The 17,662-nt window shown below is 40.2% G+C and overlaps 1 protein-coding gene across 1 annotated transcript in view; it reads right to left on the bottom strand.

Annotated features, from left to right (window-relative positions):
- LOC126154419 (uncharacterized) overlaps nt 1–17,662 on the bottom strand; it is a 273,459-nt gene that overhangs the window by 40,237 nt on the left and 215,560 nt on the right. Inside the window, exon 5 of the mRNA XM_049916135.1 lies at nt 1,552–1,671. Coding sequence (XP_049772092.1) covers nt 1,552–1,671 — 120 coding nt within the window. The remainder of the gene's footprint in view (nt 1–1,551; nt 1,672–17,662) is intronic.

Below are 17,662 nucleotides of genomic sequence, written 5' to 3'. Positions count from 1 at the left end.
TGAAAATTTATGAAAGGTCCTAATCCATTCACACAAATTCGTATTATATGTGTAGAATATCAAAAAAGAAAGTGACCAAAACAGGCAAGCCCTGTTTTCATAAAAAGCACAATAGTTTGCTGCATCATAAAAAATATGATTTCAATTTCGATAGCAATATTTTAGTTTTATAAGAATGCCTCATCAGCAATCAGTTCTGCTGTACACTGCCATCATCATGTATATGTTGTGAACAAAAAATTTATGACATGAGAAACAAAGATGAAACATTTTCAAGTTCACTACAAAGACAGCAACAGAGAAAGTTTCTTTCATTTGCAAAATTTTATCCCATGTTTTTGTGAAGCTTTATGTTTTACATACTTCTAGTTTCTAAAGGACAATGGCGTACATTCATACCTCATAATTATACCTTCCAAAGACATTGTGAGTTCTACATACCAGCCATGATACAAGCTGCATAGCACACTCAATTGGAGAAATAGTTTTGCATATCAGTACCCTAAATAAATAATTGTTGACTACTCATTTCTTGGATGTTGAAAAATCATTTCCTAGTGGACACCTGAACTATATACAGAATGATCCACCCAGATCATGTGACCTGTATACATTTCTTCACTACATATTCCTTACCCATCTTGCCCCACCTCAAGTGCTGGTTACCACAGCACTGTCTATCTACAGCTGCCACACTGAATGTTGCATGAAATTAATGAGAGACTGCTCTATCAAATGAGAAATGAAAATTCCATATTTCTATATTCTTCTTGAGGAAACTGGATTGAAGTACTATAGGAATGTGTTTACAAAAATGGTACTTTTTCTTTTGCAGTGTCTGCTTTGTAAATATATTCCTAGATTCTGGATATGAAATAAGGTAAATAATGTGAAAGATGGTTCAACCAAGGTAACTAGGTGATTCTACAGACAAACCCACCCCCCCCCCCCCCCCCCTACCAATCTCAGGAACCACAGTGATGCAACAAATCAGAAAGTTATTGAAGACAGTCATGAATAAATTATCTGATGTAGTTGTGTTAGGGAGAGATTTCAGCTTATCAGCTGTAGCCTGGAGGGTCCAAAAGGTAAAAGTAGGTAGTAGGGACAGGAATTCATGAGATATACATTACTAAATGGTTAAAGCAGTGCACAGTCCCAGTTGCAAATTTTTAAATTCCGCCAATGATTATATTGAACATGTATACAAAAACCTCAAGAAAAATATAACAAAAAGTAGGAAAACTTACAAAGGATAATGGAATTGGCAGCTCATGCTCAACATGATGAAATACAACATATTGTGCATAAATAGGTGTAAATGACGTACCATTTGATCATGCAGTAGTCTGAAAATTACTGGAAACAGTCACATCCATTAGTATCTGGGAATATTCTAGTAACAAAAGTAATTTAGAGAGGGAGAGGGAGGGGGGAGAGGGGAGGAGAAGGGGAGGGGAGGAGAAGGGGAGGTGGAGGGGGGAGGGAGGGGGGAAGAAGGGGAGAGGGAGAGGGGGAGAAGGGGGAGGGGGAGGGAGGGAGAGATCATACCTGCTTCTCTAGCCATCATTTTCAGCTCATTTAAGTTGGGTGAAAATGCATATAATGACTTCCATAAGCTGCTTCTGAATGGTTTTATGGACTTTGAGACATCTGTAGGTTCAAACCAAACTGGAAAAAAAGATGTTCCCATTTCAGTTTGCCGTAGATAATCACACAAATATTGAGGGTATTATTTTTTGCTAGTAGAAAGGTTGGAATAAGTCAAACAACAGAACTGTAAAAATTACTCAAAAAGTAAAGTACATTATTAGACAAGTAAATCCAATAAACCACTGAATGATGGCTAATTGTATAAAAGGGAAAATTCCCTTTTGGAAACTGTACAATGACAACACAGAATTGCTGACTAGTACCGTAAATTCTGGAGATTAAATTTTAGAAATGTTATTAGGCACATATAAAAGTACACACATTAACCAAGATATTAGTGACCAAGGAATATGCATCACCAACAAATACTGAAACTCTTAGCACAAATACTGAAATTCTTTTAGCAATGGAAGACAGAAAAGTATTTAAGCTCCCATAAAATTTCATAGCAGAAGGACAAATGAGAATAGGAAACATGATTTTTTTATTGTTTACATTACAATGTAGTACATGAATAAATATTATTTGTGTTATCAACTCTCCTTTCACACTGATGAATGTATTTTAATTTACCTAGTTCATGGACTTAATTTCAGGTTAACTGAATGTAACTGATGATAATTTTTTTAACGGGTTCATGCTGTTGCCCATTTAAAGGTTAAAAAATCAGTACACAACTGGCTGTATGGGTGATGTCCAAAAGTTATTTGTTGGTTCCACAACAGTCACAGTGAGGCTGATTATGTCAATGACACAGCAAACAAATGCAGAAAGTACACTTTTCATAATAATTACAGATATTTATGGTGAAGGTGTTAACTGTTTTGGAAACACAAAAGTTGGTATTTTTGTAGGCTACACAACCATCAATAATTGTGGCACCCACAACAAAGACTCTACACCACTCATTAACAATCACACTCTACACAATGAAGAGAGGTAGCTATCAATTCTGAGGCAGGATACTACAGTTTTCTTTCAGCCTCATATGATAAACACACGCGCACACACACACACACACACACACACACACACACACACACACACACACACACACGACATGTAATCTACTTCAAATAATGATTATTCCAACACAGAATCTACTTTGGAGAGGTGAGAAAATCAGAACAAGAGATATGTTCATGATTCATAAGCATTCATTTCATCTACAAACAAATTACGCCCAGTATGAAACAGAAATAAAAAGAGGCCAGTCTTTGCACCCATTGATTAGAAGACGAATATAACATTTCCACCACACTAGATGCTGACAAATGATATTGCAATATTGACCTTGAAATAACTTATAATCATCTTAAAATATGCTACACAACATTTTCCCAATTTAGCAGCTATTATTTATTCCTTCTCTTTCTTTTTCATGTCATATTACATTAGGTACCATGTAAATTTTTATGCCCACAAGATAGGTGACTCATGGGAATGAAGAACATGTCAGAAAAAGTACCTAACACTTACTATAAATAAATAAACAATTCTTCTGAAGTTTTCATAATAAACAGAGACTCAAGAGAATAACAAAATCACCAGTGCTCCATAATGTGTTTAAGAGTGCTCCCTAAGAGCTTTGTAATCTCCCTGAAGTAGTCTGCAAATCATTTAGCATTTCATTAACTGCACTAAATTTGATATTGTTATCTGTCTTCATTTCCTCTAGTTTTGCCAAAATTACCTGAAAAACATCAGCTTTACTGTTTCTTTACTGTCTAAGATTTCACTCAGCTCAAACATGTCCTTACTGGATCCTGCAGCTTCCATTTCTACCTCACTTTTGCTTTCTTCCCTGTTCATTAATTAACAAGAACATGAGTCCACAAACAACTTAACTTCACATATAGTTTGAACTATCTTTCCTTTTTGATGTCCATGGTTGTATTTGTAAAACCCTCCTCACTTTCATTAGATCCATTACATCATTATTGGCAGTGCATCATCGCTGTTGGTATAAAGATCCCCTGTTGGGCAGCCATCAGTTTTGCTCCAAGTGGTCAAAAATGTATTTATACATAAATATCAAAAATCAACAAAATACAACAACTTCTGCAACAGACAAAACTTCATTATTATCCAATTAATCATGGACAATGCCCCCACTTGTAATCTCTCTCCTCCTTCCTCCTTCCATTTATTTTCCATATTAAACAATACCCTTTTCAATTAATTAATAAACTAAGTCTCTTATGACAATTTGAGTGGAGCAAAGATTACAATAAACTTCAAAGTTTACTTAGCTAGCCATGTTGAGATGGCTCCAGTTCTTCTTGTCTAGTGGTGTGATTCTTGAAGCTGGAAATCTAAATCAGGTCCTCACAGTTTGTTTGAACTAAATAAAATGGAAGAGTGTTGCAGACTTTTTTATGTAAATATATTTTCCACTGATTTTCTCACATTTTAGTGTATCATACAGTATATTTTATTGTCCTCCAAGGTACAAAGAATGCTGTCACAAACATTGATCAAAGAGAACTAAGAGAGGTTAGATGAGCTACCTCAGGGCAGTGATATTGTTCTGGGCAAATCCATGGAGTTACATCCCCACAAGCTTATGCCTCTTCTCCTGAGGAGGAAGAGCGAAATAGAACACACACACAGAGCCAATCTCTGTACTTTTTGTTTGTGTACCTTCAAAGAAGTAGCATTTATGACTTTCAGGGAGTCATAGCCTTTATTCCTAAATAATTAGTGATGAGGTTCTGTTTCATGCTCCTTCTTGGTCTGCATCATGTCTGTCTGTAGCTACGAGTGGCACTATGGAGTGATGTCATGCAGATATCCATGTGGTGCACTACTGTTGCCATTAATTTTAACTATTGGAATGCAAGGTGACTTAGAGTTTCAGTTTTTTTTTACAGTAACAGATTTTATAGTCTTAGTAGCAGGTGAAGTACCTAAAACATTGTCTTGTGAAATAGTTGCTACTAAAGATTTTTGCACCATAATTCATGTTTGAAAGTGTTAGGTGAATGCAGTATCTATATGTGATGGGATGGAACACCATTAAATGAAAACCTGCAAAAATATTGTTTAGTATATTGTGAAGTTGTCTCTTTTGGTTGTAATTTAATTTTCAGCTTGTATTCGTACACTTAGATCCTGAAAACGTTCCGTAACATGTTCAGACAATATTGTGTAAAATGCAAATAGCTTTAATAACATCATCTTTGGAAGAGTTGCAACACACTGCCATAATTGTAGCTCTGGATTGAGATGCTAACATACTAAATGTGCAGTCTACTGATTTTCATCACTTTGACAAAAAGGTGTGCAGTATTCTTGACTTCTGTGTCATCTGATTCTGTGAGAATAGTTCCAAGGCATTTGTGAAGAAAGTTGAATGCCTCATCTACGATGATATACAAAGGAAACTTATATAATGGTAAATTAAGGTGTCCCTGCTGCAAATATTGTTAAAAGATACTATTCTGAAATACTTGCACATCACTGCTGTGGCCATATTCTGAATCCTAAAAACACAGCTTAAAAACACCTTTATAGTTTTCTAAGACAGATTCTGAATGTGGTGGACCTTTATTCCCATATGTTTTACATTCCGACTACCAATACAGTCGGGTAGGTACCACAGAGCCTAAGTGAAATAGTCCTAAAGGATGTGGAATACTTAAAAAATTGGAAACACATTTTCCATGTATAAACTAATAAAAACTTACCACAAACGTGTAAATGTAATTTGTCAGACAATTCATAGACTACTGTGGACAAGCAATGTTGAAACACTTTTATTGTGCTTCCTCACACAAATAGTATTAGGTTTCTGATAATGTGCAGAAGTCAGATACTCCACAGAACTCATTTTGTGTGATATTATCATTATTTACAGCAATTGCTTGTATCAATCAATTTGTCAGTGTTACAGGAGTTGGGATAGGAGTGAACCACCAATAAATTCTTTTTAATCTTCTTAAACAATATTTTATAAGTGGCTTGCACTAGAAAAGGCATCGATAATGTCTCAATAATACGTTCATCTTCTGCACAAGATATTTTTGTTCTTGCTGTAACAGTTGAAGAAATGGCAATTGTTAATATTCATAAACTCCAAATGCACAGTGGTCCAATTTCCCACTTTCCACAAATATTGTACATGTATAAGAGATTTTAACCTACGCACCAACTTCGTGTAAACAACAACAACAACAACAACAGACAAGGTGTAACCTTAGTAGACTGGGCAGAGAGTAATAAACTACAATTTCTTTTTTATGGTAAGCATAGGAACTCAATTAAATCCTGCTATTAGAGATACAGAGGAGAACTTCACAAACCTCAACACTGAGTTATCATACTAGGTATAACCATTCCCATCAGCTGTTCCCTTCCCCTACCCAGAGTTTTAGGAAGGCTAACTGGAACTGGAAAATGACAACAGATGGATTTGACCAAAGATAGAGGGCTACAAAATATTTCCCACCTTAGCAATTGGCTCTATCAAAAAACATATCCCCTAGGCAGTAACATAATCTTATATTCCTTGTTAGAATGAACAGTGTTAAAAACTGTATCATTCTTATGAAATGCAAGGGACCAGGAACTGGACAAACAACTGCTATAAGTCCTTAATAATTCAAGAAAAATTACATCGAAAGAAACACTTTAAACTGTAGTATCGTTCCCAGAACCGATCGCGGTCCTCTGGTTTGGAGCTGAGTGGAAGGCTTAAACCAGAGGCTCAGACAATTCTGCGGAGATCTGGGGTGCAAATTTCTCGACCTCCGCTATCGGGTGGAGAAATGTAGGTTCCCCCTGAATAGGTCAGGCATGCACTACACGCCGGAAGCAGCTACAAGGGTAGCGGAGTACATGTGGAGTGCACATGGAGGTTTTTTAGGTTAGAGAATCCCCTCCCTCGGCCCGACAAGACGCCTCCTGAGATGCAGCAAGGTAGGAGTAGGCAAAATGCAACAGGGAATAACAATATTAATGTGCTAATAGTAAACTGCAGGAGCGTCTACAGAAAGGTCCCAGAACTGCTCTCATTAATAAACGGTCACAACGCCCATATAGTACTAGGGACAGAAAGTTGGCTGAAACCAGACGTAAACAGTAATGAAACCCTAAACTCAGATTGGAATGTATACCGCAGAGACAGGCTGGATAGTGAAGGGGGAGGCGTGTTTATAGTGATAAGAAGTGCAATAGTATCGAAGGAAATTGACGGAGATCAAAAATGTGAAATGATTTGGGTGAAGGTCACGGTTAAAGCAGGCTCAGACATGGTAATTGGATGTCTCTATAGGCCCCCTGGCTCAGCAGCTGTTGTGGCTGAGCACCTGAAGGATAATTTGGAAAATATTTCGAGTAGATTTCCCCATCATGTTATAGTTCTGGGTGGAGATTTTAATTTGCCGGATATAGACTGGGAGACTCAGACGTTAATAACGAGTGGCAGGGACAAAGAATTCAGTGACATTTTTTTAAGTGCTTTATCTGAAAACTACCTTGAGCAGTTAAACAGAGAACCGACTCGTGGTGATAACATATTAGACCTTCTGGTGACAAACAGACCCGAACTATTTGAAAAATTTAATGCAGAACAGGGAATCAGCGATCATAAAGCGGTTACGGCATCGATGATTTCAGCCATAAATAGGAATATTAAAAAGGGTAGGAAGATTTTTCTGTTTAGAAAAAGTGACAAAAAGCAGATTTCAGAGTACCTGTTGGCTCAACACAAAAGTTTTGTCTCAAGTACAGATAGTGTTGAGGATCAGTGGACAAAGTTCAAAACCGTCGTACATAATGCGTTAGATGAGTATGTGCCAAGCAAGATAGTAAGAGATGGAAAAGAGCCACCGAGTTAGAAAACTGCTGCGGAAGCAAAGGGAACTTCACAGCAAACATAAACATAGCCAAAGCCTTGCAGACAAACAAAAATTACGTGAAGCGAAATGTAGTGTGAGGAGGGCTATGCGAGAGGCGTTCAATGAATTCGAAAGTAAAGTTCTATGTACTGACTTGGCAGAAAATCCTAAGAAATTTTGGTCTTATGTCAAAGCAGTAGGTGGATCAAAACAAAATGTCCAGACACTCTGTGACCAAAATGGTACTGAAACAGAGGATGACAGACTAAAGGCCGAAATACTAAATGTCTTTTTCCAAAGTTGTTTCACAGAGGAAGATTGCACTGTAGTTCCTTCTCTAGACTGTCGCACAGATGACAAAATGGTAGATATCGAAATAGACAACAGAGGGATAGAGAAACAATTAAAATCGCTCAAAAGAGGAAAGGCCTCTGGACCTGATGGGATACCAGTTCAATTACACAGAGTACACGAAGGAACTTGCCCCCCTTCTTGCAGCGGTGTACCGTAGGTCTGTAGAAGAGCGTAGCGTTCCAAAGGATTGGAAAAGGGCACAGGTCATCCCCGTTTTCAAGAAGGGACGTCGAACAGATGTGCAGAACTATAGACCTATATCTCTAACGTCGATCAGTTGTAGAATTTTGGAACACGTATTGTGTTCGAGTATAATGACTTTTCTGGAGACTAGAAATCTACTCTGTAGGAATCAGCATGGGTTTCAAAAAACACGGTCATGTGAAACCCAGCTCGCGCTATTCGTTCACGAGACTCAGAGGGCCATAGACACGGGTTCACAGGTAGATGCCGTGTTTCTTGACTTCCGCAAGGTGTTCGATACAGTTCCCCACAGTCGTTTAATGAACAAAGTAAGAGCATATGGACTATCAGACCAATTGTGTGATTGGATTGAGGAGTTCCTAGATAACGGGACGCAGCATGTCATTCTCAATGGAGAGAAGTCTTCCGAAGTAAGAGTGATTTCAGGTGTGCCACAGGGGAGTGTCATAGGACCGTTGCTATTCACAATATACATAAATGACCTGGTGGATGACATCGGAAGTTCACTGAGGCTTTTTGCAGATGATGCTGTGGTGTATCGAGAGGTTCTAACAATGGAAAATTGTACTGAAATGCAGGAGGATCTGCAGCGAATTGACGCATGGTGCAGGGAATGGCAAATGAATCTCAATGTAGACAAGTGTAATGTGCTGCGAATACACAGAAAGATAGATCCTTTATCATTTAGCTACAAAATAGCAGGTCAGCAACTGGAAGCAGTTAATACCATAAATTATCTGGAAGTACACATTAGGAGTGATTTAAAATGGAATGATCATATAATGTTGATCATCGGTAAAGCAGATGCCAGACTGAGGTTCATTGGAAGAATCCTAAGGAAATGCAATCCAAAAACAAAGGAAGTAGGTTACAGTACGCTTGTTCGCCCACTGCTTGAATACTGCTCAGCAGTGTGGGATCCGTACCAGATAGGGTTGATAGAAGATATAGAGAAGATCCAACGGAGAGCAGTGCGCTTCGTTACAGGATCATTTAGTAATCGCGAAAGCGTTATGGAGATGATAGATAAACTCCAGTGGAAGACTCTGCAGGAGAGATGCTCAGTAGCTCGGTACGGGCTTTTGTCAAAGTTTCGAGAACATACCTTCACCAAAGAGTCAAGCAGTATATTGCTCCCTCCTACGTATATCTCGTGAAGAGACCATGAGGATAAAATCAGAGAGATTAGAGCCCACACAGAGGCATACCGACAATCCTTCTTTCCACGAACAATACGAGACTGGAATAGAAGGGAGAACTGATAGAGGTACTCAAGGTACCCTCCGCCACACACCGTCAGGTGGCTTGCGGAGTATGGATGTAGATGTAGATGTAGAAACACAAAAGCTGAACAGCATGGAGTTTGTAGTGACCTGTGTAGGATTGCACACCCACGATCCAGGCACACAGCTGTACGGTGTGCCACAGAAGTCATAATATGCTAGCACCAGCAGAGGTCTCCACTCTCAGATGTGCACCCAGCCTCTCCATAGTACACTCTACTGGCCAGCTGATGGCTCAATGAGTTGGGCCTGACCAGTCTCACTCTCAGTCATATGTTGACATTCAGCATGTATGTCTCGGAATAGTAGTGCAGCCACTCCACAGCAAGTGTTTTCCTCTACCAGTATTCTTGAAGTAATAAAGTGTTGTGATTGTTATGAACTGTGTGTTCTTGTAGTCAGAACACAATGGCAATGAGTAGGACCATTTTTCATGTTCAGTATTTTGGTGTGCAGCTGCTTTTTGCATTGTTTTGTGACATTTTTCTCATTGTGACATTGGAGCTCTGCTTCAAACGTTGGTGCAACAACAGATGGAACTTCTTATGGTCATGCAACAGGACATGCCAGCATTGCTTCCCCTCTCCCCCTTCATCACTGGCTAGGCTTCCCCTCCATTCCCACTGTTTGAGGAGGTGGCAGCAGATTGGGAATGTACAAACACTGCTTACAGTAACATGTCCATGCCTTCCACATTACAGATGTGGAGGTATGTAGTGCACTGTTTTTGTCATGGACTTATCCCATCTTTTATCACATGTTGTAGCAGTTGGCCCCATTACAGGAATCTTCTTCGTTGTCTTTTCACAATTTATGCTCATTGTTGTCTTTCTATTATTACTGCCATATGCACATCATGGCCACAAGGAGTGAATTCTACCAATGCAAGAAACACCCCTTCCATGGCCTAACCACAAGTTTCACTTAATCATATCCAAGTCAAAAAGAGTTGAATGTGGATGACATGGTTCACGATGTTACAATCCACCGCTCCCTGAATAAGAAAGACCAGCAAGGGTCCTCCAATTAGAAAACCCTTCTCCTGATGAGTTGTTGTCCATTGCCCAGTCAAATGAGCTCTCACATGCTGCTGGTTGGCAGCTGGAAGCATGGAGCAATGTCACAGAAGTGCAGGGTAGCCCAGCTGCATCCATTGCATACAGGGAGGACAATGTGCCAGTGCAAGCTGGCTGATCTGGTGGCTCCTGCACAGCACATAAACAGCATTCCAGCTGCTGCTCCCCATTACCATCATGAGCATCTTGTTACTCGCAGTATGACAGATGAGAGTGTCCCCAGCACTGGGCCATTGTAAGTGAAAAAAAAAGCCCACATTGTGGTAGTCAGCCACTCAATGGCATAGAATGGAGTATCAGAGAACATGGATATGGATACCTAGGAAATGTCGTCAGGACCAGTTCTTAATCAGGTGTCCAGCAAGCTTTTTATCATTGTTTTGGTTCTCTCATGAAAGCTGTACCTCTGCATGGACACTGGTGAGGCAGATTCCCTGCTCAATGCCTAAACATATTCGGACCTCGGCTCTCCTCTGCTGTTGCTGGTAAACAGGCTCGTATGGAGATATGGTAAACAGTAAATCCCTTTACTTGGTCAGTTCTCAGCTAGCTTTACCTTTTATAGATCAGTAACTCAGCCTATTACCTTTATTGTTGTTCACTTTGCTAGTTCAGTACCCTTTTCAGTCTGATGCCTTTCAGGCCTTTGGCTTTTGAGCCATGGACTACATACAGTTGGTGTCTGCCAATATCCTTATCAATTAGTGGAATCTCTGTGCTCCAAATTTCAGGATATTTTTGCAAAATGCTTAGGGTGCAGTCAAGGCAGAGCAGGACCATCTCACATATCTTGGGGTTGTGGTTCCCATTTTCTCTAGTTAATGAGCCATACCCCTTGTTATCACAATGAAACTCTCTGGTAAACTTCAACTTTGCAGTGATTTTAAGGTCACCATCAATTCATAGTCTGTAGTCAACACATAAAAATTCCCAACACAATAAAAGGGTGTGACATAACGAATATGAAGATAAATATCTTAAAAAGCCAGTTACATGATTTTCTAATTGAACAATGCTACTACTCTGTGGAAGATTTCATGAAGGATAAAGTGATACTTTGAGCTGGATCCCTAAAACGGAATAAAAATTTATGATAGTTATAGTAGATGTAAATACTGTAAGTTTGACAAATTTTAAGTAAGTAAATTCTCCACAAAGTATTAGTGTAAGAGTAACAAAATTTTAAATAAGCAAATAGTAACCTTGACAGGTCTCCTGTACATCAGACATGTATTCTGAAATTGTGTATGTTATGAGATGAATAAAACCATTTCAAATTTCACATACCCATTACCACATCTGGAATAATTGTCCACATGCTTAGCAGGGAGTCAATTCTTCTCCAAAGTTGATCTTTTTGAAGAATATCACCAGTTAACTTTGGATAAGGAGCCCAAGCACATCATGGTTCCTAGTACAACTTTCAGTCTATATCATTACCAATGATTAATGTTTGGCAAGGTAAGTGCTCCTATAACTTTTCAACACCAACTGGGACAGGTCACATCCACTATTCTGCACTGTTTCAACTACTTGGATGACATTGTCATCACCAGACATACTATGAGCGACCACTTGCATGATCTCTGAGTGCTTTTTGAAAAACTTCGGGCATTGCAATCTACAGAAATAAATTTTTTCGACCCTCTCTAGAGTACCTGGGTGACACAGTATCATGGCAGGATGTCCAACCCATGAACAGTCTGGTCAAGGCCATTACAGACCTGCTGCATCCCTTGTCATTGCATAAACTGCAGGCTTTCTTGGGTAAAACTGTCTCTCAGCATCAGTTCATTCCTGAGGCATCCATAATTGTGCACTCTTTCTACCTTCGCTGTAAGGGTGCTTCCTTTGTCTGGTCTCTTGCATGTGACCAGCCATTTTCTATGGTGCAGGACCACCTCAGGTCAGCACCGTGTCTTGCTACTTTTGATCCTAATAAACCACTGGTTTTGGCTACAGATGCCTTGCAGTATGATGTGGGGGCAGTTCCTGCATTGGAATGCAGAGGGTTTGGAGCAGCCACCTGCATTTGCATCCAAAACTCTCAGTCCACACAAGTCCATTACTCTCACACTGAGAAGGAAGCTCTGGCCATTGTGTAAGTGGTCACTAAATTTCACATTTTCTTGTACGGCAGCAAATTTCAACTCACTGTGGACCACAAGCTATTAGTGTCATTATTCAGTCTGTCCACCAAGGTGGCTCACAGGTTGCAGCAGCAGGCTTGTTTCCTCTCCAAATACTATCATGACATCCATTTTTGCCCCAGTGCGTGTCATTCCAATGCAGACACCTTATCCAGGCTGCCCATTGGTCTGGACCCCAAGATTGATTTAAAGGAGCTTGTGTATTTTCATTTGGATGTTACCTCCCACCAAGCAGTAGACGTCTTTCTGATCATTAGTACCCAGCTCATCAAGGACACTGTATCTGACCCCATCCTCCAGCAGGTCATCTGCCTTGTCCAGAAAGGTTGGTCATCTCATCCTCTGGGCTGTGCTTCCAGTATGCTTATAACTACTTTGGCTTGTGCCATTGTCCCTTGGTAATAGACAGGATCCTCCTCCTCTCCACGGGTGGCTCAGCCCCCAGGATGGTCGTTCCTGGGAGTTTGCAGTGGGAGGTCTTCCAGCTGTTGCATGTCATTGAGATGTTTCCAGACATGTGACATTGGTTTTTAAATCTGTGCAATGATAGCCTGTGAATATGCAAGTCACTAAAAGCTTTCACAAGAAGCGGAGTTGATGCTATCCCTTAGCCTGGGAAATACATTACATTACCAGGAAGCTACAGACCAACTGCACTTTTAAGCACTTGCTAAAAGATTCTTGAAAGAATATTTTGTGTGACTAATATATTTGTAAACAATAGCAGATTAATAGACCAAGCTGGTTTTATACCAGGAAGATGCTGTTGGAATCTGGACCTCATTAACAACCTACATAGAGAGAGGATTCCAACAACAATGCATAACATCTGCTGCATTTATTGATTTAAGTCCAGCCTATGACAGAGTTTAGAAAGAGGTGTACTATCTTATTCCTTCATTGACTCAGTAAGATGCTCAGTGACAGTACACCTCAGTGAGAAGTCAAGTATTTATCTTAGCCCACAAAGTGGCCTACCACTCGGATCAGTACTAGCTCCTCTAATGTTTAAGATACACATCTCAGATATTCCATCAACAAAATCTCTGAAATTCATAATGCATATGATACTGCCTTGCCATCAGTACCTGAAATTCAAGATTTGCTCAAACTGAGGGTGTACTGGCAGAAGACCTTTGCATATTTAGTAAACATTTCAAACAATGGGGGCTCCAGCTGATTGTAAAGAAAAATGAAATCAAATCATTTCATCTTGACAACAGAGAAGCTCAAAGAGCACATTTAGTTCACTATGATGAAGTCAAATTGAAACATAATCCACACCCTACATACCTTGTTGAAACTCTCAACAAAACACTCAGCTTCAAACACCACCTGGGAAAATTATCAGCAAAAGTCAAAACTAGACCCAGCTGGATTCAGAAGCTGGCCAATACATCGTGGGGTGTGAGGCACAAGGTTAAAACAGCAACTAAAAGGGACAATACTATAAAAGACATAGACAGGCATAGGATTTAAAAAACAGCATAATCAAATGTCCTTAGACTGGTTTGTCAAGTAAATAAAATGAAAAACGCAAGCAGCTGCTCCTGGGTCATCCGCTAAAATGGCATCCAGAGTACATGGCAGGCCAAGATCAACGTGCAGTGCATTAAAATTCGGACAAGATGTTAAAACGTGGCGTACCATCAACAATTGCCCACATGGGCAGAACAGCGCCGGCACAGCCATCAGCAGATGGTGATGGCTGAACTGGCAGTGTCCAATTTGTAACCGGGCCAAAACGACCTGCCAAAAAGGGCATGAAGAGGTCGTCCAAGCCGCCGGAAGAGGTTTCAAGGCCCAAAGCTTGTTGTCCGTAAGTGCACCCCAATCGGCATGCCACAGTGATAAAATGCGCTGACAAATGACCCTGCTACAATCTGATGAAGGGACACCACAAGAAGCTGTCCAAAGCTGGAGGACCGCAGCCTTGGCCGCAGCATCTGCAGCTTCATTCCCAGGTATACCGACATGGCCAGGAACCCACATAAAGGTAACCGGAGAACCGTCGTCCATCAACTGCTGAAGAGAGTGTTGGATCCGGTGCACGAAAGGGTGAGCATATCTGCTTGTGTCTGTATACGTGTGGATGGATATGTGTGTGTGTGTGTGTGTGTGTGTGTGTGTGTGTGTGTGTGTGTGTGTGTGTGTGTGTGTGCGCGCGCGCGCCCGTGCGCGAGTGTATACCCGTCCTTTTTTCCCCCTAAGGTAAGTCTTTATGCTCCCAGGATTGGAATGACTCCTTACCCTCTCCCTTAAAACCCACATCCTTTCGTGTTTTCCTCTCCTTCCCTCTTTCCTGACGAAGCAACCGTTGGTTGCGAAAGCTAGAATTTTGTGTGTATGTTTGTGTGTCTATCGACGTGCCAGCGCTTTCGTTTGGTAAGTCACATCATCTTTGTTTTTAGTTATATTTTTTCCACGTGGAATGTTTCCCTCTATTATATATATATATATAATTGACAAATTTGACAAATGTCTGCTAGTGTCTGTGTATATGCGGATGGATATGTGTGTGTGTGCGCGCGAGTGTATACCTGTCCTTTTTCCCCCTAAGGTAAGTCTTTCCGCTCCCGGGATTGGAATGACTCCTTACCCTCTCCCTTAAAACCCATATCCTTTTGTCTTTCCTTCTCCTTCCCTCTTTCCTGACGAGGCAACCGTTGGTTGCGAAAGCTAGAATTTTGTGTGTATGTTTGTGTGTCTATCGACCTGCCAGCGCTTTTGTTTGGTAAGTCTTTTTAAATAAATAAATAAATAAATAAATAAATAAATAAATAAATAAATAAATAAATAAATAAATATATATATATATATATATACCAAAAGTGATCCTATCACACTTCCCTGGTGTGTTTGTAATGCCACTCACATACAGCGTGTACATGAAGTCCAGAAACACTTTCAATTATTTATTGGACAAGAACTAAACATTGTTGAGATGTCATACATATTGCATTTTGAAGAGAAACTCTGAAAGTTTTTTGTACAAGCATTCAATATGCAAACCATGAGTGACCTAGCAGATGTTAATGCGGTAATCAAATTCTTGCCATACCCATCCCAGCATGGCATTGTTGACTGTGGCGGTCACTTCCCGTATTCTCTCCCAGAGCTCTGCTACATCATACAGTAGAGGTGGTACATACACCAGATCTTTCATGTGTCCCCACAGAAAATCATCACACAGAGTGAGATCTGGTGATCGGGAGGCCATTACATGAAACAGCTGTTCCCTTCTGTAGCACAGCTGATCCATTAATGTGGCAGCTCCGTGCTCAGGTACCCATGAACTTCACGATGAAAATGCAATGGAGCCCCGTCCTGCTGAAAGATGAACAGAGTGTCCTATTGCATTTGAGGCATTAGCAATTGGTGCAACATGTCCAAATAGGAATATCCATTGACAGTTCTCTCGGCAAAGAAGAATGGCCCTTACAGTTTTTGACATGACAAGGCACAAAAAACATTTACTTTTGGGGAATCATGCTCAAATTCAATGCATTCATGTGGATGCTTTGTACCCCAGATTCGACAATCATGCCTGATCACTTTCCCATTAGTGTGAAAAGTGGCTTTCTCACTAAGGATTAAGCCATCAACAAGGCCATCCCCATCCTCATTAAATTGCATCAACTGTGAACAAAACTCAAAATGCTTGTCTTTGTCACTATCATTGAGGTTCTGCACTAGCTCCAATTTGAATAGCTTCATAGACACATTCTGTCTTAAGACTTTCCACAATGTCATTGGAGCCATTTCAAGTTCACAGGATGCACAAGACACCAATTTCTTTGGACTCTTTATGAATGTCTCTTGTACATGCTCCACATTCACTTCACTCACACTGTGACATCCGCTTCTCTTTGCTGGGCACAAGCAACCTATCGTAATGAATTTGTTGTGCCAGTGGTAAATGGCCTTCCTTGTTGGTGGCTCCTTACCATACTTGATTCTAAACATTCGTTGAACAACTGTAGCATGCTTGTTTTTGTCAAACTCCAACACACAGAAAGCTCGTTCCGCACCTGAACTCGCCATGTTTGTGAGTAGCGCTGACTATCGGCAAATTACCAACTATGCTGTGGTAGTATACATGAAAAAAACTTTCATTGTTTCTCTTCCAAATGACATATTATGATGCACAACCTGTATATGAGGACCAATCTCATATGCTGGACCATTGTTAACAGTCTATAGTATGACAGTGTGCGAGAAAAGGGCAAGTTGAGTTTTGCCCAAGTGATGCTTTCTAAATCTGTGTTAATTTGTGGATAGCTTTTCTCTCTCAAGAAAATATATTATATTCAAACTTCGAATAAGCACAAGAACTCAGCAGCAAACTGATGTTAAGGATGTTGGACTGTAATTTTGCATGTGTTCTTTTGCCCCTTATATACAGGGGAGTTACATGCATTTCTCAGGAGGACAATGGTTCAATCCCGTGTCCAGCCATCCTGATTTAGGTTTTCCGTGATTTCCCTAAATCACTCCAGGCAAATGCCAGGATGGTTCCTTTGGAAGGGCACGGCCGATTTCCTTCCCCATCCTTCCCTAATCCGATAGACAGATGAACTTGCTGTTTGGTCTCCTTCCCCAAACACCCCCCCCCCCCCCTCCCATGCATTTCTTCCAGTCATCTAGGACTTTCTGCTGGGGCAGAGATTCACAATAAATGCAAGCTATGTATGGGGAGGGGTTAATTTTCTCTGTAAAACTGATTTGAGATTCCATCCAGATCGGGTGATTTGTTTTCAACTTTTTCTGTTATTTCTAAACACCATAGATGCCTGTTTCTATGCACTCCACATAGAAGCCTGAACATTGGTCAAATGATGGTTGGCCTATACGATCTTCCTGTGTGAAGAATTTTTCTAAATGCAAAATTAGAATTTCAATTTTCTTTTTGCTGCCTTTTATTGTGACACCAGATTGGTCTACAAGTGACTTAATAGATGTAGATGCCTTTGACACACTCAATGATTTTATATAGGACCACAGCTATCTAGATTTCTCAGCAATATCTTTTGCTAATGAATGACAGAATAAGTTAAATGGTGAACACGATGATCTTCTTATAGATGAATAAATTTCTGGTA

This window comes from Schistocerca cancellata, chromosome 2, assembly GCF_023864275.1.
Source record: "Schistocerca cancellata isolate TAMUIC-IGC-003103 chromosome 2, iqSchCanc2.1, whole genome shotgun sequence".
Lineage (NCBI taxonomy): Eukaryota > Metazoa > Arthropoda > Insecta > Orthoptera > Acrididae > Schistocerca > Schistocerca cancellata.
The sequence above is the reverse complement of the archived record's forward strand: the minus strand, read 5'-3'. Positions and strand labels throughout refer to the sequence as shown.